Genomic DNA, 25,403 nt, shown 5'->3' with positions numbered 1-25,403 from the left:
TAATTAATAGGGATTAAATGATATTAGACTAATGGCTTGCCAGGTTCTGGTTTAAATAGATTTGAATTGGTGAATATCTTGATAAGTAAGTTAAATAGCCTTTGCAATTTTGAAAATTATTTTCTTACTAAACTAAGAAAGAAAATGACTGAAATGAAAAATAAGTTCTAGCAAACTTAGGTGTGAATTCTGAAATGAAGACAACTAGGATGAGCGTATTGACCTTACCCGCTGCGCTGCAGTGCACTATTCCTGTTAAACGACATCGGAATAAAGTAATGAAAAATATAAATGTTGTTTTGTTGCATATAGGGATCGCCCTGTAAAATTTGCAGAGAGGTCCAGGCCCGGTGTTCAGATATCTTGTTCATCTTTCAGTTCCGGTATGTATGCATTATAGCGTAGCTGAATGTATTTTATGAACTATAATTCCTTTGGTGACAAAACTGTAACTTCTTTTTGAATAAAAAAAATGTATGAAACCCTTTTTCAGTTAATTACAGCACTGTCAAATTGCCATGGTTTGAAATTTTCCATGCTAAACATGTGCCTCATGCTACTTCTGTTTTTTTTTTTTTTTTCCTTTTTTTCTATAATTTAAGCTAAAATGTCTTGACCACTTCCAAGAAAGCCTATGCTTTCAATGTGTTGTTTGGCACATTAGAACTTTTTCTTTGTAACATCCTTTTAAAGTTTTATCTTGTAAAGTTTTTGAGTGAAAAGTTCTTGAAATCTGGCAGACAGGAGGCCTCTGGTCAGAGGTTACACTTTTGCTAATCTTCCAAATTTGGCTAAGTTCTAGCAGGATCAGTTCAATGTGTTTGAAAATACTAGCTTGACTGACATCCTTTGTTGCAGCTTTGAATTCTCCAAAAATAGTGATTTTTATAAGCAAGCTTACATCATTTCTCATTAATTTTTGTTATCTGACATTGAGAGATATTCTAGAGCCGTGTGAGCCTTGCCCACGTACCTTTCTTAAAACCAGAAATCCTGAAATTACTAAAACCATTTAAATACAGTAAACTACACAATAGTGCCTCTTTTTGTACAATAGAACAAACAAACATTACAAGAAAATACCTTAATCACGGACTCCCGATTCGGCAATAATTTCTGTGACGTGCTTCGAACAGATATTGACAATGCGCTTAAATATTTTCTTTGATATTGACCAGTGAGAATATGAAACTGTTCCCTATCTGTGATTTTCCACAGAGGCTGATGGAGAGCGTCGTGGTAATTTCTGAGGGAAAGCAGAATAATTTGTTGGATGAATTTGTAACTTGCAATATTCCCTTCCTTTGGGCAGAGAGGTTTGCAGCTGAAAAACATTGTAGAGCTCATAGTTATGCTAAAGCTGATGTGGGCTGAGAAGATACAGATCAAAGTAGAAGTTGTCAGAGTTAATGTCTTTGTTCAGGATGTATGTTTTGATTATATAGAAATTTTCTGTTTAAAACTGTAGTTTGCTGCTTTGACAATAAAGCAGTAATTAAAATAAGTTGTTCCTTGGATGGCTTTTCTTCTCACAGAAAACACTGTCTTTCATAGGTGGCATGTTCATTGCTACAGGTAGTACTGACCACGTGATAAGAATTTATTATTTGGGCTCAGAATCTCCGGAGAAAATGGCTGAGTTAGAATCTCATACGGTAAGAGACAAATCGGAAAGCAAATCTCTTTGTTGCCTGCTTTACCTTATTTCAGGAACTTAGGTTTTGTACATTCTTATTTTCTGTCTTTAGAGTTTAGTTGGCTCTAAACACTGTGGTATTTAAATGCCTGGAAATTTGTGGTATGTTTAGTTTGAAATTCCTCTGAGGCAGGAGATGCGTGTAAAATATGCTTTATGTATTTCATTCCCCCAGGAAACTGAGGGACTAGGTGATTTTTCGCATATTCTTGAAGAAAGTCTATGTTGGAATGAGGCATTAAAGCAGTTTTCATGCACAATGTCATTTTTCTTATTAAATTTACCGTTGAGTATTTGACTTCAGTTGTGACCACAAATCCACATAACAAGAAAAAGCAAAGTAATTCTGGTTTTAAAGTGTGCAGTCCAACTTTGGATCATGACGGTAATTTCATTTAGAAAATAAAGCAAGCTTAAAAGCATCTTTCCTCAGGTAACGCAGAAGGGTTTTCATAAAGATTCAAGTTATTTGAACTATCTGTACAGTGACTTTCGGTGTTAGTTTTCAAGTTGGAGTCTTGATTGCTTTTATTAAAACCGTTGAATGTCTCGGTTTTAATGAAACTGTATAAAGAAGTGTCACTGAAGCAGTATCAAATCTTTCTTCGTTTCTTAGTTGCTACCGAGAGCAGGTGATGATTGCGTTATTTATTATGTGTATGGTAAACAATATGTCAGGAAGGCAAGCTTATAGCAACACCGATAGGGCTGTCACTTTTGAGGGGTTTGGAGCATTTATCTTTGAACCTCAATAGCCCAGCTGCCCACCTTAACAATATTTTATTGATTAAGGCTGAGGTCTAAATCGATTCACTGAACTTCAGTGGGAGTCGTGGGTCTCGCATTTAAGTCTCAGAGCTCCAAGCCAACAAATCTTACAAGTATTTTGCTCACAAAAGAAAAAATGATTTCTATATTCACCACTTCAGGTTTGGAATAAACTGTATTTCCTTCAATTTTGGGAAGTCTACTCTTCTTAATACCACAGACTGCTGTCAGCCTGCCCCTGAAAAAAATCCGGAATTGGCCACTCGGTTATCAGGAGCTAGAGAAGTCAGTGGGAGTAAAGCTAGCAAGCGCATGTAGCCAACACAAATATTTAGCAGACTGAAACAAAGGGGAAAACAGTGCCTAAAACTTAGTATTTGTTTCTCAACAATTTAAAAGTGGAAATAAAGCCAAGGTTTGTAATTTTTTTTTTTTATGAACTATTTTGATGCGCTTTAATGTTAGATCTAAAAATTGCAAACCTGCTGCGATCATTTATTTGGTGAAGTCCTTCTTTCTCCACCCTGTGGAGTGCTGTACCTACGAGGCCTCGAGAGCTCCAGGGATCCCTTATTTCTGCTGACTCTGGAGTGTGAAAGGTGCACAGTTTCCTCGGCAGAACTTCCCCCCGGTGTGTACGGTCCTGTGGCACCGTGCGGGAGCTGCTGCGGCTTCTTCCTCCTCAGCCTCTTAAGTGTCAGAGAGACTGAGTCGGAAATCATTTCTGTCTCTGAGCTACTTCTGGAGCAACACAAAGCCATCACCTCTCTGAAGTTCTCTATTTCCATGTCTGACACAATTTGTCTGGGGAGGTTTTAACTTCAAATATGACTTTTCTGTTCTTGAATTTGTAAGATAGTATGTTATAGGAAATGTATGGGAACATGCAATTTGCTGAACAGAAGCTCATCATTAAGATCTTTTTGAATGAGTGTTTCAGCTTACAAAGCACTTACTACTTTTTTTTTCCTCCCTCCTGTTTAGGACAAAGTGGTTGCAGTCCAGTTCTGTAACAATGGTGACAGGTGAGCGGCTGTCCTGGGTTTTTGACATAAGAAGTATGGTATTTAATTTTCCAAATAACATTTCAGAGAAAACTTGGTGCAACAGGAAGACTGTACATGGGCTCTAATTAATCTTAGACAAATTATTTAAAGTATGTCGCAAGATGCGTGTTGTGTCCACGAGCTTGGACTTGTCAACTGCTGTAACAACAAAAGCATTCCGTAATTGTGCTTTTGCTTTGTATTTTTTTAAACAGCAAATTGGAAACCAAATTTTATATCCTTTCTGTGTAAGAGTGTCTTCACAGGTAGCCGTGTTAAATACAGAAGGGGGTTACTTCTGGAGTAAGAGCGTTACAATAAATGTAGTTCTAAGCAAAAGTTAGAACTGTTACACGTTCACAGATGGTCAGACGAGTCAGTCTGCAAGGAGCTGTGTCTGACCTTCATTAAAGGAGCTTCTCTTGCCAGGTGCTTTTACCTGGTAAGATGGCAATAACGTCTGAGTATATTCATTGTTTATAGTGGGATCAGGATTTGGTTTCTCAATTACTGTTCTTTCTTCAGTTTTCTTAACTAGAATATCAGGTTAAATGTGTGTGTGGGGGAAAGCTTGTTGGCTTTATAATTTCAGTCCTGTTACAGTGAGATGAAAAATAAGCACATATATGTATTTATTGATCTGTGTGGCTCTTGGTTGATTTAGTGACTTTTGGGCATCCTTTTTTCTGCTGGAAAGAGGGAAGCTACAGGAGGCGAAGGGATGGCGTGGTGACTGTGCCACGCATCCATTTGCCAGCCGTAGCCAGTGCTGACGGCCAAGTGAGAGGCAAAGGGGAGGCCAAGCTACCAATGACAGTAGCACTTTCGGTAGCTGTTGCATTCGAAGGAGATATATTTCCCTTGTTTCTGTACTGGGGCACAGATGAGGAGGCCACTTTACTTTATCAACTGCTCTTGCTCTGTCTTCTCTCTAGTAAGTAGTATGGGAATGTGACACTCTGCGTTCCGAAGAAGTGATAGGACGAGGGGCAATGGTTTAAACTAGAGCAGGGCGGGTTTAGATCAGACATCAGGAAGAAGTTCTTTACACTGAGGGTGGTGAGACACTGGCCCAGGTTGCCCAGAGAGGGGGTGGAGGCCCCATCCCTGGAGACATTCAAGGCCAGGCTGGATGAGGCTCTGAGCAACCTGCTCTAGTTGAAGATGTCCCTGCTCCCTGCAGGGGGGTTGGACTAGATGGCCTTTAGAGGTCCCTTCCAACCCAACACATTTTAGGACTCTATGAAATGTGCTCTTAGATTACCATCTGAGCAGCGCCGTCTGCACTGACCGTAAGGATGTACAAACTCCTCGCAGTCGTTTATGAAAAGAAGATAAACATGAAAGGGGAAATAAAACTTGGTGTGTTGTTGGAAATGAGACAGAAGGAAATCAAGGAAATAATGGCATCTAAATGATGAGTATCATGCATAAGGAAAACAAGGAACTGTAGAGCTACCTTGTCTCTTGGAGGTTTTATTTTTTTCATTATTTCAGTCTGCTCTTATTTATGTTCCATGTGAGAATAATATTGAAGCTGAGTGTTGTTGATAAATTATGTATAGGTTGGGTTTTTTGTTAAAATTTACTCCTCTTGCATATGTTTTCTGTATCATTTATACCAGAAGGGGACCAGAAAGCAGCCAATGATTAGCATAATTTGAAAACATTTTCCAAATAATATGATATTGCTGATATTTTGCTGAAACATGAGGCCATCCACCCTTTAGCGTCTGTCTGATTTTTAATTCCTTGGTGAATGATTTCTTCTGCCAGTGAATAAGCAAGTTGTCTCTTCTGGTTCTCGGAGTTCTGAAAAATATGGGAAGAATGTTTGTTTTCATACGCACGCTCACAGTTCAAAAGAGCTCAGCTTCTGTGAGGTTCTAGAGTGGTAAATGTGATATGATGAATAATCAGGCCCTCACTTGTATTTTTGCAACTCTGAAATTGCCAGGAAAAAAAACAACCCTAAAAAAACCTGATTTATTTCCAAGAGGGAATAAGCAAAGAACAACTCTTCAATGGGATGTAAAGGTGCAGTGGATCCTCACATCCCAAATTTGGATTCAGTCTACTGAGTAGATAAAATTCCCCTGCTTAATTTGTCTGAGAATTTATTGAGAATAAAACATTCCTTTACATGTGTTGTTGTTATTACAATTGTTTGGCTTTTCACAAAGGTTTGTAATGCTTCAGTAGTGTCCTACCATGTTTTTGTGGTGTCTCCTTGCAACCCACTATCTTTAGCCTTCACTGAGTCACGGCTACCTCTGGATAGCCAAACATCACCAAGTGTGATATTAAATGGGCTAAAGTTAACACTTGCTGGAGTGTGGGGGCTGTGTGAGTCTGTGTTCGTTTATGTGACTAATGATGAGCTACAGTACTTACTTTCACTGTTTTCTGGAGCTGAGTAGATGGGACAGTCACTCTACCCACACATCACGTACTCCCTGAACTCGCAGTCCTTGGTTGCTGCCACCATCCAGAACCAGTTACAGAGGCACAGTCTTAAGGCCTTTGGGTCTTGATGATCATTTCATTGGTCGTCTTTATTATCCATAAGAACTTACTTATCTCTGACGACATACCTGTCAAATATGTGAATGTCTAGGCAAATATATGAATTTCCAGTTAGTTAGCTTAGATGATAACAGTAATCCTGTGGCCTTAAAATTTATGAAGTGAACCATTCCACCCTGCAGAGCTTTCGGTTTTTAAAGCTGTGCAAAGTCAGGATGCTCGTGATAAAATGTATAAAGGTGCCTATAGGCACGTGTGTGCGTCAAATGACTGCACAGCTGTGTTGGAGAGTGGCATGACAAGCTGTGATTAGTGATCAGCATCTTAATGTAAATGGTTTCATGCCAGCTTTTGCTCATATTCCTTATTTTGCTTGGCAAAAGGTTTAAGGGATGTCTGCGAGCAGGAGCCTTCCAAGCAAAACTGTAACTTTGCCAGTGGAACTGCACCTGTACCCGGAGGTCCTTGTCATGTAAAATTATGTGGGAATGTACTGGTATAATTGTGCTGACAGTTCCTTCCAAAGGATGTGAGAGCACAGGTCTCAGCGGGGGTATTAGGTCACATAGTCACTGAAAATTACGTGCTACAGCGATGCTTGTAATGGAAAAGTGATAGCTTCCTTTTTGTTTTAATACAAAGAAGTAAAATTAAAAATAAAATAAATCTCACAAGGATCACGATGAAAAAATTCAGATCAGGGAAACTGAAGAGGTGAAACAATCACTTATTAAAATAAAATTGCCTAGGCTTGCCTTTTTACGGGTAATTCTGTATATAAATGCAATATACTTTTAAAGGTGTTGCCCATCCTGTGAAAATGTATTACTTGAGGAGCTTTTTTGAAAAATTCTTGACAAAAGTGATTTCTGTGACAACGATAGCCAAAGCATTCTGATGTAGATAAACACATTTGCTGGATGCTTGAATTTTTTAAGTAAGGAGGAGTTTATAAATGAAAATACTCATGTTCAACTTTACAGGCAGAGCTACCTGCTCGTGTTCAGCTTGGGTATTTCCCTTCTCTGTCTTCGCCCTCTCCCTAAGCTAATGTATTATAATTTATGCTAGACTCCTGGCATGCAGTTTCTTTTTCTTTGCAGCCACTATGAACTGCACAAGAGATTTGCTGATGTCATTAAAAAGGGAATGTGCAGCTTGTATGAATTACGACATTGAAGTCATTCCAAGGCCATCTGCTAGCTGTAACCAAATGTCATTAATGTTGTGGGATAGAAACTCTTTTGTACCGTACAATATCTGATATGAAAATTGTAACCTCACTGTCCTTTAATTACATTCCCTAGATCAGAGATGCACAAACAATATAAAGAATAAGTGTTGGAAAAAGATTAAATCCATTCTAGCTCCTGTGCTGGTGTGGACGGGCGTGCTCTGGGCTTGCCAGTGGTTTGTAGCTGCCGGCTTCCTGTGGCAGAAATTCAGGGATATTTCGTGAGTTGTTAAACAGGCCTCTGCGTGGGCATATATAGAGTAAGACAAGTATATATACAGAGTACACACTTCCAAGTATATCTGTACTTGCGTATGTGTGTGTGTGCCCGTGTTTGTTACAGAATAATGTAAAAGTAGAGTGCTTGTGACCTTTCCTAAGGTGAATAACAGTCCTCTGCCAAGCTCCTGAATATTCTTGCCACAGGATTTAGTGCCCGCACCGTTGCTGAGGATGGAAAACTCCATAGCAAAGTTGCTGAATAGTGAGAAAATAAGATCCTATGTTGGGCATGTGGGTACTAGACCAAAAGCAGCGGTGACTTATTCAGAATTTCATGGGGTTTTTTTCTTTTTTTTTTTTTTTCATAGCTTAAGATTTGTCAGTGGAAGCAGAGACGGAACAGCGAGAATATGGCACTACCATCAGCAAGATTGGAAGAGTGTAGTCCTGGATATGGCTACTAAAATGACAGGGTAAAACAAACCGAAACAGAACACATTTCATAGCAACACTTACATGCAAAACAAAATCTTCCAGCACATTGAAAACTATTTATTTACTTCCATTTTGAGTTAATTTCAGTGCTTTTTTTGTGTACTGAAAATGCCATGGCTCTACCTGTTGTTACACAGCCCCCTAAAGGAAATATTAATACATTGGTAGCTCCCTACTAGTATGGCTGGGGAATATTTAGTGTTTTACGTGTGAAGTCAGAATATCAAATAGAATTCATCTCACAGAAAGAGATTTTAGTAGAACCTTATTGGCCATACACTGGCCTACGTAGTTTTTAAAATATATCCAAAAGAACTGTTGGTTTCTGTCATCTCTCAGCAAAGTTATATTAGCAACTGCCATAATCAGTCTCCTCAGGTAATTGATGTTTATTTTATGTTATATACTCTGCTATTTTGGTTCTTGTGCTGTGGAACACAGTTAAAATTATAATGAATAATAAAGTTAAAATAGAGAAAATTGAGCAAAATGTATGATATGAATGCAAATACGAACATGTTCAATAGTGTCTAGCATCACACAGCCACTGTTAGAGGTAACTGACAGCTTCTGCTATAATTCCAGGTATTATTCCGGTAAATGAATTTAGCAAATAATTTTAGTTTAAAAAAAAAAAAAGTGTTGCCTGTTACAGCTTATTTTACCCACCTGAGGGCAAATGACAATAAGCAGTTAATGAGAGGTGTGACATAGATTTTCTCTCTTTTTTTTTTTTTTCTTCCTAAAAACATTCATTTATAAACAGATTTTGAGATTTTATTTCATACTAAGGCCTGAGTTGCCTGGAAGAATTCTTGTAATATATACCCAGAATGGGTCTTAATGTTCTGTTCTTCCTTAAGGTTTTCAAGCAAGAGATGAGATGTGTTGATTTGGTTCTCAGGTTCGATTAGGGTTTCGAGTTTTTCTTTTTCAGATGCTCAAGTGACTTCTGTAAGTGGCCTCGTAATCGAATATGCACAATAATGAACAGCAGAGATGGAGAAATCCATTAGGCATTTTGCTTTGCAGAATTCTCTATATTTCATACAGTTACATTTTTAATAAATTAGCTGCCAAAGTATGATTTGTATTTATTTAGCAAGTTTTTGCTTATTATAGAGTTTATTCATATTGATCACTGATAGAAAAATGCCTTCTAGGAAAAAACTGAACAGAACTGAGTCGCTTGAAGGAAAATATTGTAGTAGGTGAGGATGCTTGCTTTAAGAAGAACAGGAGAGAAACTTGTCCTTTTTAAGGAAATAAAGCGCTATAAATCTTAGTTGTACTGAATATTTAGTGGTACTGAATATTTTCTGTGTCTGCTTTTTAACACTGCAGAAGCCATCCTTCGCTAGCCGGTAGCCACAGTGATGGCAGCCATAATCTCCCCGATTTCCTCCTGAATTAGCACTGTTAAATGTTTCCATATGTAGTTACTGATTTATCTCTTCTTTAAATTGTTAATTTCTTTAGAAACAATGTAGCATCTGGGGAGGACAAGGTGACTAAACTGAAGGTTACTATGGTGGCTTGGGATAGATACGATGCCACCGTCATCACTGCAGTCAACAATTTCCTTCTCAAAGTGTGGAACTCATCCACGGGGCAGCTTCTTCATAGCTTATCGGTGAGTAAAACTCGAGTGGGCTACCCAAAATGCTTCTCATTCGGCTCTGAAATTGATTTGAGGCTAAACTCGCATCATCATTCCCCCCGGCAAAGAGTGTTCTGTCCTGAAGTATGCCACCTGTCTTATGCTTACTGGGAAGAGTGTCTATCATGGGGAAAGCAGCTGATGACCAAAATGCTGGTAGGCCCCGGTGATTGCTGGCTAGGCAAGGGAGCCCTTTGGAGGCCACCGTTTGTGTCCGGGTTAGAAGTTGTAGCTGCTGATTTCTCCTTCCTCCCCGCCCCTCTCCATCGCGGCTGTGCTGAGCTGCAGTCCCAGGCACTTCCAAAGTGGGCGGTGGTGATGCCAAGCCTCTGACAGAAATGTTGACTAAGTTCTAGTCTAAGATCCAGTAAATTGAGCTGTCTGGGATGACTACCTGAACTGAGATGTCTTCACACTAAATGCTAGCACGTTTGGAGATATTACGTGGAGAACTATGACTTTCTTTCTCACCCTGCTTTCATTGCAGGGTCACGATGATGAAGTTTTTGTTCTGGAGGCCCATCCGTTTGACCAAAGAATTGTACTTTCAGCGGGTCATGATGGAAATATTTTTGTTTGGGATATAGACAAAGGAACTAAAATTCGCAATTACTTTAACATGGTAAGAGTGATCAGGGAAGATTGGGTTTTTGTGTGGTGGTTTTTTTTTTTTTTTTTCCACATTTGTGTAAAACTGATCTTGAGGCAAAAGCAGATCTCATTGTATACCTATTGTGACCAATGTTACAACATGATTAGGGGAAACTTCTACAAGTTCAAAAGAAAACTCTATACTCTTCAGTAAGCCCCACCAAAGTATGTTTTTGCGTATTATAAGTGTGGCAGCGAGTCTTTCATGGGATCTGTTACATCTAAATATTATTTGTGTGTATGGGCATGGTTATACCATGCAAAAGACTATAGTGATTCCCAAGGTAGAGCAACGAAAACCAGTAAGCCTGTGTGTTGTAGCACAGTGCTGTGGTCTGGGAAACGCTATGGTTGGCTCTGTGCCGCGTTTCTCTTAACGCGCCCGGTGCCAGGTTGGTTGGTTTAGTTCCAGCGCTGAGCGAATGCAGCTGTACGGCTTCAGGAGCTGAGGTAGCCTCCTGGCACTCGGGGCTGTGAAACCGGCTTGTACAGAGCCAATACGTGTCTGAGATCTTTGGTGCAGGCTTGTCCTGTGTCTTCCATTAACATAAAATGTAGACTTCTAGGTAGTTGTTTCAGAACATACATTAAAAGTTGTACTGAAATTTCAGGACAAAGAGAAAATGCAAGGTTTTGACTTTATTGCTCAGTGAAGCTTTAATAATTAGGTGGAAACAAATATAATTGTAAATCTGTCTTGAGCAAGATGAGAATTTACACAGAATTAGGATTAAATACTTGATGGAGCACAGGTGAAATTTTTGTTAAAACGCTTTTATAGAGAATGCATGATTGTGAAAGGGATGCTCTGTGCTTGTACGCAGATTGAGGGCCAAGGCCACGGAGCTGTTTTTGATTGCAAGTTCTCACCAGATGGACAGCATTTTGCCTGCACAGACTCTCATGGACATCTGCTACTATTTGGTTTTGGATGCAATAAATATTATGAAAAGGTGGGTTGAATGAATTTTAAACTCATCTATATCTTGACCTGATTTTGTCTTAGAAGTATTTGTGTTATAGTTTATTCCCTTGCCCTCCCCCAGACAAAATAGTAATTAGATCATGAAGCAGTTGCTGTTTACCTAAATCAAAAAGATTTAGACAAGAGGATCTCTAGACAGGGGAACAAAGCATTAACTTCTACCTATTCACCTCTGTTGGCATATTTTACTATTGAATTTTTGCATCAGGCCTTGGTAATAAAAGACATTTGTGGTAGGAATCTGTTCTCTGTCATAACATTTCTTCTGCTGATCCTAAGTGTAGGAATTGTGGTTTATGGGTATGGGAGCCATTCCAAAGCAGCAAGACAGCTGCAAATGGCCATTGATTTATTTACTAAATCGCTTTTCTTGCAGATTCCAGATCAGATGTTCTTCCATACGGATTACCGACCACTGATCCGTGATGCAAATAACTATGTGCTGGATGAACAGACTCAACAGGCTCCACATCTTATGCCTCCTCCATTCTTGGTGGATGTGGATGGAAATCCTCATCCTACTAGGTTCCAGCGGCTGGTACCAGGGAGGGAAAATTGCAAGGATGAACAACTTATTCCTCAGCTGGGATATGTAGCTAATGGTATGCTGTCTAAAACTCATGCATAATACATGTATTGCACAGTACTGAACACCAGCTCAATAGGACGGTACTAGAAGGATTTGTTTGTTTCAGTTGTCTTCTGAAACTAGTAATTTAAATTCAGTGTAAAGGTAGAAGAGGAGATGGGGTGGCTTTATGGCATGAAGGAAGTATGTGGAGTCAACTTGACTGGAGGCAAGACGAGGAGACGGCAGTATTCCAAAATACTGTGGGCTTCTACCAGGGATAGGACAGCATGCTTAAAGAATTGTTCCATAAACCTCAGTGTAACTATGTATATGAGTAAGGAAGCAGGAAGGTAAGGAAGACATTGAAACAATAGCTTTTATTTTTTTAAAACAGTTTTTTTTTTATAAGCTTTTGCAAAAAGAGATCTTCCATTATTACCTACTGCAGCATAATTTCTTTCTGCTGTTTTTAAGGGTTTGTGTTTATATTTTACGCGTGGTCTGTAATTTTAGTTTTTTATTGTAACTTCTCTTTTAAACTTCGTCTCCATTTATTACATGAGAGCAGAAGGCCAGCTGGTGATCAGATGTTTTGCAAAGCAGACAAATAATTGTGCACAATTTTAAGTTCGTTTCTCTGGTGTTTAGTAGAACAGAAATTAATCATTTTATAAGCAGTTGTGGCTTTGTTCTTGTCAAGGTGATGGTGAAGTAGTTGAACAAGTCATCGGTCAGCAAACTAATGACCAAGATGAGAGTATCCTTGATGGAATGATCAGAGAGCTACAGAGGGAACAAGATCTGCGACTAATTAATGAAGGAGAAACTCTTCCAAACCCTCCACTCAATAGATCCCACTCCGTTAATGGAGGTAAGTGTCCCTTCTTTACCTTCTTTTCTTAAAGCATAGTAAGGTACTAATCAAAATGTGTTAATGTAAGTTTTGAGACTTTGTCTTTGAGGATGCTTTTCTCTCTTGTTCTTGTACACACTGTGGACCTGTGCGGAGTGGCTGTGCATTCTGCTGATGCTAGCACAGGAATTAAAGGTTTAAGGTGCAGCTGAGGGGACTGTGGTCTAACTGGGCTGTGTCTGATTACCTAGATCTATTAGACTGTAATTATTCCTTTCAAGGTTACAAACCTTTCCTAAAAAATAAAGTTCACTGTATTATCTTGATGTCAGTCACTGCAGAGATGATACTTTGTGACTGCGTAATGTCAAGATAACAGTATATAATTAGAGAATGCCAATGGAATACAATGTTGTGACAGGCTAATGGCTTCCTGTTGCAGCATAAATGCTAAGGCTGAGCATCAGTGTTTATAAAATAAACATGTCTGCTCTGGCTTAGTGTTTCCTTAGAAAGCCTGAGAGTATTCACCTGGTAAGTGTTCTGCTACTGTGATTTTATTTTTAATACACAAAGTGATTAAAAATTTAAAACAAACTCAATCAGACGTGAGCAGCTGACTGTGAAGCAGCTGAGTACAGCTGATGTAAGAGAGCAGATGCTGGGGACTTGTGGTGCAAGTCATCCTGAGCTTTTGAAAAATTTGCATCAGCTAATACATTAGTTCTAGGTTAAATGTCTAATTACACAGGTCTGAATTAGATTTCCTGGCAAAGCTCGTTAGGATTGCTAGATTTGGAGTTGCTTGTCTTTAAATTCAATAAGGAATAGGAAAAATAGTAGTGAAAAATGCTGAAAATACACTTTTGCTTTGATCTCCACTTGGTATTGTCAAGAAGCCAGCCTCAGCTCAAGAAGTCTTTTCTGCTTCTTACGATAGGCCGATGTGTTGTGCAATCCTGGTTCTCAGTTTTATTTGTATGCCCCTGTAGTTGTGTGAAAGGGAATTTCCAGATATGAGTAGTATAGAAATTAAAGTAGTCACCTTATGGAACTTGCATTGATCAGTGACTTTGCTACAGGAACTGCCCATTTGTGTAGGTTAATTAGAGTATGTATGAAGTACCTGATATTTAAATAGCTGAATATTTTTGTATAGGTTTATATAGACTCCTGCATTGTGCCAGCTGATGAAAAGCCCAGGGCAGGAGCGGTGTCTGTGGCACGGTAGATAAACGTTACAAGTACAGAACAAATGGAGGCACAACAGAAAACTTAAACCTTGCAGCAGTTTCTTGTCAACCTCATCTCTTCTTGTGCCAGGGAATTTAAAATTCATGATGTCAGAGACTTCAAACAGTTGACAAGACTTTGATTTGAAGGAAGTGCCTTTAAAACTTTTCTCACAGATTACGTTCTTTGCTTGCCTCAGATATCTCCAAGATATAGCAAGCCACAGTGATGTTACAGTAGGGTACGCATCTTTAGTGGTCCGACGCCAATACACAAAAATGTTCATCTGAAGCAAAAGACAAAGCCCCTTAACATAGAATAGGTGTTGTTTATCACCAAAAAAGAATCTCTGAGCAGTCCTTAAGCTTTCAATTCCAAATTTTATAAATGGTTTATAGAAGTGAAGAAAAAATCTTTTTCTTCCTTAGCTCTTCGAAGTCCAGGTTTGGATGTTACATCTCCACCAAACGTTGGTCTCCGGAGAAGTGGTCAGATTGAAGGGGTCCGGCAAATGCATCACAACGCTCCCCGAAGCCAAATGGCAACGGAGAGAGATCTCATGGCGTGGAGCAGGAGAGTGGTGGTGAATGAGCTTCCTCCTGGCATCAGCAAGTAAGATGCTAAGTGAGACAGGGAAAAGAGATTTAATTGTATAATGTTTAATGATCCTTCCATACACCTGTTACAAGTTTTAAAAAATGATTTTTCAGAAATGTGTTGGCTTTTTTTGGTTTCGTTTGTTTTGAAATTCAGACGTTAGGATTAGAGTGATAGCCTCTGCTGGAGAGTTGAGAATAGTAATTCCTTCTCTTCACAATTGAATCTTTCTTCAGTAGTCCAAATACCTCATCTTCCTGAAGCTTTATTTAAAAAAACCCTTGAAAACAATTTTTATACACTTCAGCTTCCTTAATAATAATTATGCGTGCTCAACTAGAGAGTTTACTTCCTTAACTTGTGATTCCAGGAGCGAAGTATGTGTGGATGCTGCTAGGAGGACTTGTGCACAGATTTCTTGTAGCAAGGGAACCATAAGTATTTTAATGTGTATATTAATGAGACTGTCAGGTTATATGATGATTTATTGAATAAAATGAATGTTTCCCATGTATTAGGGTCCAGGAAGAATGTCGAGCTGCCAAAGGTGAAATCGAAATTAATTTATACACTGTTGAAAAGAAGAGAAAGCCATCCCACACCTTACAACGGGTGAGTTAATTCACTGGAAGAGAGAACCCGGGTGCGAAGCAGGGCTGAGCACTGAGCAAAAGAGAGACAAACAAAAAAACCCAAGCCAATTTTATTAAATTATTTAGAAAATCAATAGTACTAATTGTTTCTCTGGATCTCCGACTTCCTTCTGTAGCTGTAATTTGTCTGTCTTTATACTCTAATATGCAAATAGCAGCGATAAATCTCTATACTTAAGGCTTCAGTAATGGGAAGACACTGGGAAAGGAAAAGAGCAGAGCCACAGTGGGTGTTCAGTTTGACTTGTGGAAACTAGGAGAACTATTAAAGGTGCCACACTTTTTAAAGTGGCTACGTATTTTTTTAGGAAAAAAAAGCTATTTCTCCACAGCTTCCGTTCTAAGGACTGCTACTTTAAAAAGTAGAATTGATATTGAACCAAAAAACCACCCCTGCACGTGCACTGAAATGAACTACAAATGTGTAAAAGATGCCTTTTCAATTCTAATTCTAGGTTTCCTACTTGTCATTTGTAAATGGGATACAAGGTACAGTCACTTTAATGAGGCATCTTTTAACTGTGCAATTCATTATTAAATCTCTACTCTTTTTTCTTTGTCCCTCCTGTTCTGTGATAAAAGAATGATTACCAAGCAGGAAGTGGAAGGTCTTTGAGAAGAAACCAACGCAAACGCCAGCACGCCTACCAAACGCGCTCCACCATAGAGCACAACCAGCAGGGAGCAAGTCAAAACGCACGTGCACGGGAAGAATCAGACAGCTCCTCAGAGGTCTGAAACATCAAGCGATTCTTTCCATAGGTTCCCTCTTCACAAATAGCGTGATTTGACAACAGATGCGCTGAGGGCACATCAAGGCCCTGAGTTGCTCCACCTAGGAAAAAACACTCAAATCATTGAGTCTTTTGGATTTGTGGTGTTACTGTAGTCTGTTGATCTCGGAGAGAGAAGGATCATTTACCTCAATGCCAGTGCAGTATTCAAAACTAGCTTAAAACAGGTTGTGTATTTTTGGAAATCCGAAACATTTTCAAGTCAATTTAACTGGGTTGCGTTAAACCACTTGCTATTTTGGGATTTCATACTGCACATATATTCTAGGTCACATTCAGTACTTTGATTTCATCTAAATCTGTAGGCTGTTGTTGAAAGAGATTGAGTATTGGTATTAATCATTGATATTGGCAAGGGAAGAACTTAAAATATATCAGATTAAATATAACTTGTTCTCATTAAGGAAGCATGCAAAGTAAAAAGAGACTGAACATTGTCGCTTTGTAAATGAGTTGAACACACAGAATAGCTATAAAGCTTGACACTAAAATCAATTCATCAGACGATTAAATAAGAACTCATTCTATGGTTCTTATACCATTAAAATTCACATCTCTGTTTCTAGAGATTCTGTAAGCATACCTTATAACACTAGTTAAGATACAGAAAGAAATTGTGGACTTACTTAAAACTAAACCAGTTACTAAACCAGTAAAAACTAAACCAGTCCTTAAATACAAAGCTTTCCTCAGGTGAGGCAACTCGTGTAACTTGCTTGCAAACAAAAATGATACCTTTTGTTTTTAATACAGGAAGATGAGACTGTTGGCACAAGTGATGCATCTATGGATGATCCTGTGGCAGCATGGCAAAGTGAAAGCAGTTCCAGGTAGCTTTACTGCTCTCTTAATTGGTAACAGCAGTTGATTAGCCAATTTAAGACAGCCACTTGATATTGTCTTACTATGACTGCAAGTCAGTACCCGTTTGTTACACCTTGTGACAGACTGAAGCAAAGTGTTTAGTACCCTTAGGTACTTTAAAACGGTAACCAACAAAATTTGTGGAGTCTGTGACCAAATATTTTTATGTATTTGAGTGACTATCTAATTGTAGAATTTTTATATCAGTATTTAACAGAAAATCAGCGTGAAAAATTCTTAATTTTGAAGACTGACTTTTTTCGCTAATTCTTCATGAACCATTTGACATTGTATTTTTTTTGTGGGCTTTTTTTTTTTTTTCTCTAAAGTCAGGAACAATTTTGAAAGACCATTTGTAAGAAAATGTTGTCCTTAATTAAGAACTGCTTGAAAAAATCAATACCAGTTAGTCATATGTCATAGAAATATTGATAGAAGCGTTTACATATCTTCTGTTCATACTTCAGTATTTCCTAATTTTTCTGTTGTCAATATGTGTTTATGTACAATTTCTATAGTCTCTTTTCTTATTTTTAATGTTATACTTTTATGGCTGTAAGGGCCATGAGCTAATACAAATACTGCATGGGTGTTATTTGGATATTAAAGAAGTTAGAACTGTATTTTTGGAAGAGTGCTTTAGTTTTCTAAATTTCTCATGCGTTTTGGGCAGTCAGTTCTTATGAAGTCAGCCTATGAATCAGTGAGATAATTAGTATGAAAGTAGGTATCAGCCATAACTGTAGTTTTACTGGGAGTAAAATAATTGATAAAATAATTTGCTGAAATACACGAACTAGATAGCACTTAGATTTTCTTTTCATTCTAATGAGAATGAAATTTTGTGCTAATCCTGACATCTGTTCCACATAGCCAGAAGAGCAGGTCGAATGTTTGGACCTTTCACTCCATTGTGTGAAAACTGAAGTGCTGTTTTCTTTCTTACAACTTTTTATTATCTCAGTGATTCATCAAGTGAATATTCCGACTGGACAGCAGATGCTGGAATTAATCTCCAGCCTCCAAAGAGACAAACCAGGCAGGCAGCTCGGAAAATCTGTAGTAGTTCTGAAGATGAAAATATGAAGGGAACAAAAGGACTGGAGCCAAAACGAAGGAAACTTAAACAGCCTAGAAAAAAGGTCAGCACTTTTAATTTTTTAGGGTCTTTTTAACTTCACGAATATACTTTTTTTTTTTTTTTTTTTTTGGAGTGTTTGTTTTCAAAGTAAAATCTTTCACAAACAAATGTACAGTAAGAAAGATCCTATAGATAGCACAATAACTGTAATACCAGATTAATTTTTTTTTTTAATGTTACGTTTTGGTGCTATGGTGACATAAATGTACTTCTGTTTTCATGCAGGTAGTTCTCCATTACAGGTGGGATGTTTTCTCCTAGATTTATGCCCTTCACTGCAGTTAGTTTTACTCCAAGGTGGTTTTGTTGTAAAGTTATAATGTCTTTGTATTAGATCTACATTGTCAGATTTTTTTTTCATAGTATTTTTTAAAGAAGACACTTAGAATATTTCTAAGGAAAGAAATATAATATCTTTATTTATGAACATCTTAATCTTCTATTATATTTATAACAAACATATCTTATTCCCTACTATTTAGTTGAGGTTTGACTTTCCAGCGTTTGCTTTGCCCTCGTATCTAGTTTATCTTCAGTAAATGGTGTATCAGCAGTTTTTCATGTGTTCTGCCACAGTAATTGCAGTTTGAATTCTAAATTTAATGTAATATATTTCAGAAACCAAGTGGGCTGCTTTCGATGGAAGGTGAACCCAGCGAAGAATGGCTGGCCCCACAGTGGATCTTGGATACCATACCCCGCCGCTCACCGTTTGTCCCACAAATGGGAGATGAGGTAACGCATGTAGCAATTCTGAAATTCCCACCTAGGCTGATGAGCTTGTTTTGGTCAGAGCTATTAAATCTAGCCATATTTGCAGTGAATCATGCTCAAGATAGGCTGAGTTTTGATAATTTATTTTTTTTTTTCCCCCCAGAAACTAGTTGCTCAGAGCTAGCTGTCCTATCTCTCTTTTTGTGCACATGTAACTTATGAGCAGCATAAGGAAGTGATTGTGCACCTTCAGACAAACCTGAATACTTCTTAATCACTTTGGGAGCTGATATAAATATTTTTAAGGAGAAGAGTGCTGTATAATGAAATAAAGAAGCGTGCAGTATGCTCTGAAAGGGATGACGCCTGACGTGTTTGTAGAAATTTTAGAATAAGCATGAAGGCAACAATCAGTGAAATAAAATAAACTCTTCATTTTTCTTTTTTTTTCTTTTTAAATTTTATTTTTAGATCATATACTTTAGGCAAGGCCATGAAGCTTACGTGCGGGCAGTAAGGAAAGCAAAAATTTACAGTATTAACATGCAAAAACAACCATGGAACAAAATGGAACTCAGGGTAAGTTAAACAAATACTTCAAGGAGATGAATGTCTCTGTCATGTTAAATTGACATTAAAAAACAGTATGAAAAATACGAAGAAAGCATTACTTTAAAAAGTTAATATAAAAATTAAAATTGTAAATCTTAACATTAGTGTTTTCATTAACACAAAGCCTTTACATCTGTCCAGTTCCTGATAAAAGGAATCCAGAAGGATATTAAAGAATGTGAAAGTTTATCTAGTGTGGTGTTCTTGCCTGATAGATGCAAAAAATGTAGAATATTAAAAAAAAAAAAAAAGTCAGAGTGCGAGTAGTTAAGCACTGGAACGGGCTGCCCGGAGAGAGCATGGAATCTCCAGCCTTGAAGACTTCTCAAAGCTCAACAGGGCAAGCTCGGAGTGCCTTGATCTAACTCAGACGTTGGCCCTGCCATGAGCAGGATTTTGGACTCGATGATTCTCAGGGGTCATTTTCAACCCAAATTATTCTATGACTTTTTTTTTTCTCTTAACATTAATTTGTGCAGAACACACCACTCAAAAGCTGTTTATAGTTCTATTGATACTCTACAATGACCTGAGTTTCTGGGTTCTACTTATTGTTTTGAACACTGTGGTAAGACGTAAGACATCATGGTGTAAAGCCCTAAATGTATGCTCAAGCTCTGTTAAACAGTGGATCTAGCTAAGCATATAATTGTGTATATTCTTAAATTCTTGGAAGGGCAAGACAGTATCTTACGGCATATTTTTACAAAATGAAAGTATTATGGATTGCTTGGGTAGGTGCTAGGAGATTTTTCTTATCCTTTCGCTTTGAACCACTGAGCCCCTTAGTATTTAATCCGCAGTGCTGCCGTATTTTTTTTCTGCTTTACTCAGATTTCATATCAAGAGAAGAGCACATATATGTGCCAATATTCATACATGTGTATGCCAGTGGTTCTATTAATGAAAATAATTGCTTTCCTGGAAGAATATCCAGTTACTAGTCCTAGGTATTCAGTGATTCCAGCTGTAATCCTCAAAGACATCACCAGTTTGTAAGGCAAAGGAAATAGTATTTCATTTAGGATAGAGATCTTACTACCGGATGATGTTTGACAGGACGTGAACATAAAGGCTATTGTTGAATTTCCGCTTTAAGAGGAAGAATTTCCTTCTGTTTCCCCTGTGTGTTGCTATGCAGGGGTGAAAGGCCCTGGATTTAGTCAGGTTTCACCTTTGGTGCCATCAGTGTGGTTAAAACCAGAGGGGTATGTTCCTTAGGATCTTATTACGAAAGTTAAATAATTTGTGGGTATCCTTTTCGCAAATCTGGCAAGGGGATGAGCATCTCGTATCTTCTTCATTCTTAAGGTTACTGTGATTGATTTTTAGTATTTGGGAAAAAGAAAACTTCCATGGGTGAAATTACCTGGGCTCTAGAGTGGAAACACATTTGTTTTTTATTAATATCTTTGGTCCTTTAACGTGGATGCTTTTGTTGTTGGCAAGTTAAAACAATACTGTTCCATGCTTATTGATAAATAGGAACAAGAATTTGTGAAGACTGTAGGAATTAAATATGAAGTTGGGCCTCCTACGCTTTGCTGCTTGAAGCTTGCATTCCTAGATCCAACCACAGGCAAAATGACAGGAGAATCATTTTCCATAAAGTAAGTTACTGAAATGCTGATGAGATTCTTCAAGAGATTTTCTTGCAATTTAGAATATTCGCCCCTCCTTCCTTTTCTCTCTCGCAAGGCATGGTGGTGGTATTAATTAGTTATTACGCCAAACTTGAAAACAAAATGCATGAAATGTTGTGTTTGGAGACTGTATTGTACGTGTGGAACTATGTGTATGGGTCCTAGAAGCAATTTTTTTTGTCTGTTTCATGAAGGTACCATGATATGCCAGATGTTATTGACTTCCTTGTGCTGCATCAGTTTTATAATGAAGCCAAAGAAAGGAACTGGCAAATAGGTGACTACTTTTTTTCCACTTCCATATGTTTTGCAACATTTCTGCAGCTGTCTAACGGGATACAGTGTCTCTCATACAAGATGGAAAGGACTATACCATGCGTGATATTATAGCGATCATTGGACACTTTACTTGATGTTTGCTGCAATTCCCGTAGCAGAAAAAAAAAAAGAAATGAGAGAAAGTGTTACGAGGGCTGTGATAGCAGAAGAATCTACTGTCATATTGTGATTTGAGGCATGGAGGCAGCTGTGACTAATTACTAGAGATGTGAAAGTCCTCTCTTTAGGAGGAGGGCTTGATTCCCGTAGTGCAAGATTTAAGAATCAAAGTAGTGTGTTTATGAAAGATGAAGTTGATTCTCTAAAAAGAAGTATTTAACAATTATCTATGTTGTTCTTTTCCTGAATGCAATCTTTTTTCCTTATAGGGGATAGATTTCGCAGTATAATAGACGACGCTTGGTGGTTTGGAACTGTGGAGAGTCAGCAGCCTTTCCAGGCAGAATATCCTGATAGTTCCTTCCAGTGCTACTGTGTTCAGTAAGTATTTACGTAGCTGTAACGTACCACACGTGTTTACATGCTCTGCGTCTCGTAGACCTTCACATGCAACTTAAATGTGTACCTCTAGAATTAGGATCCTTTTCCCCCTTTAAATATGCAATCCACCGCTTTGGTTTTATTTATTTAATTATGAACTTATTCCTAAACCAACACTTTTAGTGTAAACGGCGGTGCAGTGAATATATAGGAGATACAAGAGGAAGATAAGGAGTTGGCATGTAGCTAGTGACATGTCTTGTTTCTAAAAGACGTGACCTTTTTCTTTAAATCTGGTAGAGAAAAGGTGTGTTGTTATATTCAGCTCTAACTGATGTATTTGAATGTATTTTTTTCATAGCTGGGACAATAATGAAAGAGAGAGGATGAGTCCATGGGACATGGAACCAATTCCAGAAGGAAGTAAGTGTGTGTTGAATTCATGTCCATATACAAAGTAAATAGTTTTTTTGCCACTGCTAGCGCTTACTGTTGTTGAATTCTTCACATTTAGCTGCTTATCCAGAGGAGGTTGGTGCTGGAGTTCCTGTGACTCCAGATGAGCTGACAGCTCTTCTCTACAAACCCCAGGAAGGAGAATGGGGGGCCCATTCCAGAGATGAAGAATGTGAACGAGTAATCCGGGGGATTGAGCAACTTCTTTCCCTTGGTATGTTTGGAGGAAAAAGGTGGAGGAATTAAGAATATCAGCACGGCAGCACATGACTGAAGAGTAGATAGAATGGAGTGCTGGGAATTGGTGTGGAGTATTTGAAATGTGCTCAACTAAATAATTGAAAAGAGCCTTTTAAATTTCATATGGTGTCCTTTTCAGTTATGCTCCCTTTTTGGGGGGGCTTAACCTGCTTCCTTTCAACTTAATGGGGATTCTCAGTGGGTCATATCTAAATATGAATGAGCAAAACATTGAATTAAAACCCTCAAAAAACAACCAAGTCCTCACCAAACATCCTCACCCACAAATACCTTCTAACTAGTTTAATAGCATGCTATGATTTGAATTCTGTCCTATATTTATAGACAGGGCATGTCTGCATTCTTAGTTTATGTTGCTTGTGGTATTCCTGTTGTCAGTGCGTATGCCGTGTTGCTTTTCAGTCACACAGTTGGCTGCTGGCGTGCAAATCTCAGATGCAATACTTAAAAAAAATGCTTTTTCAAGAGTAGTTAACAGATGGCACAAGAGGGAGAATCCTGCATATCCAGCTGTAGATCTGTATTGCTTTTGCTGGATTCTCAGAAAGAAAACCCCGAAACCATTATAAGGAATCTAGTTATCTGATAACTTCCCTTCTGGTATATTCTGAGGCATTTAAATTATTTTGTTCTTTTGTCTTTCAGACATTTCTAATCCCTTTGCTGTTCCGGTGGACCTTAGTGCCTATCCCATGTATTGCACTGTTGTTGCTTATCCAACTGACCTCACCACAATCAGGAGGAGACTTGAAAACAGGTTTTATCGGTCAGTTAGATTCTTATTGGTTTGTAATCTACATTTACTGTAGCCCCACTGAGTACAGGTTTAGCTGAATGCTGTGTAATGCCACTTCAGCAATATATTTCTTTGATGAGCCAACAGCATAAGATCAGATTCTATTTGGCTTTGGGCAAAGTGAGTCTTCCTGGATAATAATTTCTTTTGGCCACATAGTTAAGGGAAAAGCTGGTATATCTGGATCTGGAGTATCTCTTTAGTTTAACATACTGAGCCTTACTCTCGGGATGCGTTGTCGGCAGAGCATATTTGCCTCATCTGTAGCTCTGCTGCCTTTGAACCAGATGCTTTGCTTGTATTACAATTGCCAAAAGTGGGCTAAATAGCGCTGTAAACCAGAAATCTCATTTTTTCCAGTTAACCTGGGGATAAAAAATGTCCTGCTTTTTGTTTTTTTTTTTTTTTTTTTCCCTCCATCTGAGGACCACTTTATCTCTAAGGCTTTCTGTAAGTGGGAGCAGGCAGCAGTCCCTTGAGTAGGTTTGTTCTCTCTTTTCATGCCATTCATTGCTGATTTGAACAGGGACATCGTTTTTCCACAAAGCTCTCGCAGCCTGCCGCATTGGGGCAGTCAGCGGCCTGTGAACAGAAACCACTTACCTTGGACCTGGATTACCTTATTCCTTTTTTTTACTGAGGAATCCTACTGAACTCAGAATGAAAATAATGTACACCACCTTCTCCATCCCTTTCCTTTTAATTTTTTTTAAATTTTTTTTTTTTAGGAGAATCTCTGCACTGATGTGGGAGGTACGATACATTGAACATAACGCCAGGACTTTCAACGAGCCAGACAGTCCTATAGTCAAAGCAGCCAAAATCGTAACAGATGTCTTACTTCGCTTCATTGGGTAGGCATGTTTTTTACTTTATAGACGTGACATCTTGAGTTTCTGAGATATTTGATTATCTGTTTTTGGCTTTCGTTATTGTCCTGCAGGGATCAGAGTTGTACTGATATATTAGAAATATATAACAAGGTGAAAGCAGAAGACCTAAGCAGTACTGATGAAGAAGAGGAGGTAAGACCTTTAAGTCTGATCGTCAGAACTTCTTGCCTTCTTAAATTCAGCACCTAGAAGATTTTTGTTGAGTTTTTATTTTATGGGTAGTTGCATTGAGTTTTTGAGATGAACCTATTTAGGTCATTTGAGTTGCTCACCTGGGGCAATAAGCTCCCTTAAGTAACTAAAAACGATTCTGGGAACTGCCTAAATTTAATCTTCTCTTAGTACACGATGTTTTGTTGTGTGAGGAAGTATTAGTAAGTATGGGGAATATGAGCTGGGGCTGTTACTCAGTCTGCCGAACCAGAAGGACGATGGCTCTCCCACTGTCAGGGAGGCAGCAGAGCTGGTTTTCTTATGTAATTCTGTGTCGTTTCCCGTCACGTGTGCCGTGGAGTGAAATGGCAGGTAGAAACCAGGTTAGATATCACTTCCTTTAACTTTTTCTCTCTCCTTACACCTTCCCTCCTTAATTGCGGTTTGTGAACATTTTGAAATGTGCTGTAGTTTCTGCTCCAAAGAGGTGACCTCTTATACCCTAAGTCACTTGGTTTTGTTTTACTTTTTCAGTGGTGCTTTCTAAAACATGAGCTAATAGAAGATTTAGTTAGGAGGTTTCTTCTGTCCACCCTTCCCCCAGGCATATTCCATTGTTGCAGTTTTGAAATATTTAAGTTAAACCTGATGCTGCTTGAGCACCTGTATGCTTACGGCTGGTGCTATCCTCTTGGATCTGTACCGAAACTTAAAATTTGTACTGCAATGTAATAAATTATTAATTTTATAAAAGTGAAGATATAATAGCAGCATCTATTTTCATAGACTATTAAAAGAGCATTTTGAAGAAAATGAGGGATTCCCATGACTTACATAGCAGACCCCCGTTTCCCAACTCCACCTTCTTGTGCCAGTTGTGAATCTCATCTGTTCCATGTTGAGCAGTGATCAGAAGTGTCCAAAATCGCTACTGTTGCGCCTTTCTTTCTCTCCAGCCTTTCAAAGAGCATGTCTTCGTTTATGTCCTGGTTTTCCATATAATTTATATGGAAGCAAACCTGAAACAGAGATGAAAGATCTTGTCCACCTAATTATTTTTAAAGTTA

At 38.3% G+C, this 25,403-nt stretch overlaps 1 protein-coding gene across 2 annotated transcripts in view; it reads left to right on the top strand.

The window, feature by feature from the left end:
- The window catches only part of BRWD3 (bromodomain and WD repeat domain containing 3), a 57,147-nt gene that overhangs the window by 23,406 nt on the left and 8,338 nt on the right, over positions 1–25,403 (top strand). For both annotated transcript variants that reach the window (XM_054213744.1, XM_054213743.1), the window contains exons 10-33: positions 313–383; positions 1,555–1,655; positions 3,449–3,489; positions 7,861–7,965; positions 9,467–9,620; positions 10,135–10,269; positions 11,123–11,251; positions 11,660–11,885; positions 12,555–12,725; positions 14,369–14,552; positions 15,056–15,149; positions 15,773–15,922; positions 16,738–16,814; positions 17,813–17,990; positions 18,608–18,724; positions 19,175–19,282; positions 20,801–20,925; positions 21,153–21,235; positions 21,666–21,777; positions 22,139–22,200; positions 22,292–22,447; positions 23,140–23,260; positions 24,019–24,144; positions 24,234–24,315. In XM_054213744.1, the coding sequence (XP_054069719.1) occupies positions 313–383; positions 1,555–1,655; positions 3,449–3,489; positions 7,861–7,965; positions 9,467–9,620; positions 10,135–10,269; positions 11,123–11,251; positions 11,660–11,885; positions 12,555–12,725; positions 14,369–14,552; positions 15,056–15,149; positions 15,773–15,922; positions 16,738–16,814; positions 17,813–17,990; positions 18,608–18,724; positions 19,175–19,282; positions 20,801–20,925; positions 21,153–21,235; positions 21,666–21,777; positions 22,139–22,200; positions 22,292–22,447; positions 23,140–23,260; positions 24,019–24,144; positions 24,234–24,315 (2,908 nt within the window). The remainder of the gene's footprint in view (positions 1–312; positions 384–1,554; positions 1,656–3,448; positions 3,490–7,860; positions 7,966–9,466; positions 9,621–10,134; positions 10,270–11,122; positions 11,252–11,659; positions 11,886–12,554; positions 12,726–14,368; positions 14,553–15,055; positions 15,150–15,772; positions 15,923–16,737; positions 16,815–17,812; positions 17,991–18,607; positions 18,725–19,174; positions 19,283–20,800; positions 20,926–21,152; positions 21,236–21,665; positions 21,778–22,138; positions 22,201–22,291; positions 22,448–23,139; positions 23,261–24,018; positions 24,145–24,233; positions 24,316–25,403) is intronic.

This window comes from Rissa tridactyla, chromosome 9 (genome assembly GCF_028500815.1).
Source record: "Rissa tridactyla isolate bRisTri1 chromosome 9, bRisTri1.patW.cur.20221130, whole genome shotgun sequence".
Classification (NCBI taxonomy): domain Eukaryota; kingdom Metazoa; phylum Chordata; class Aves; order Charadriiformes; family Laridae; genus Rissa; species Rissa tridactyla.
The sequence above is the reverse complement of the archived record's forward strand: the minus strand, read 5'-3'. Positions and strand labels throughout refer to the sequence as shown.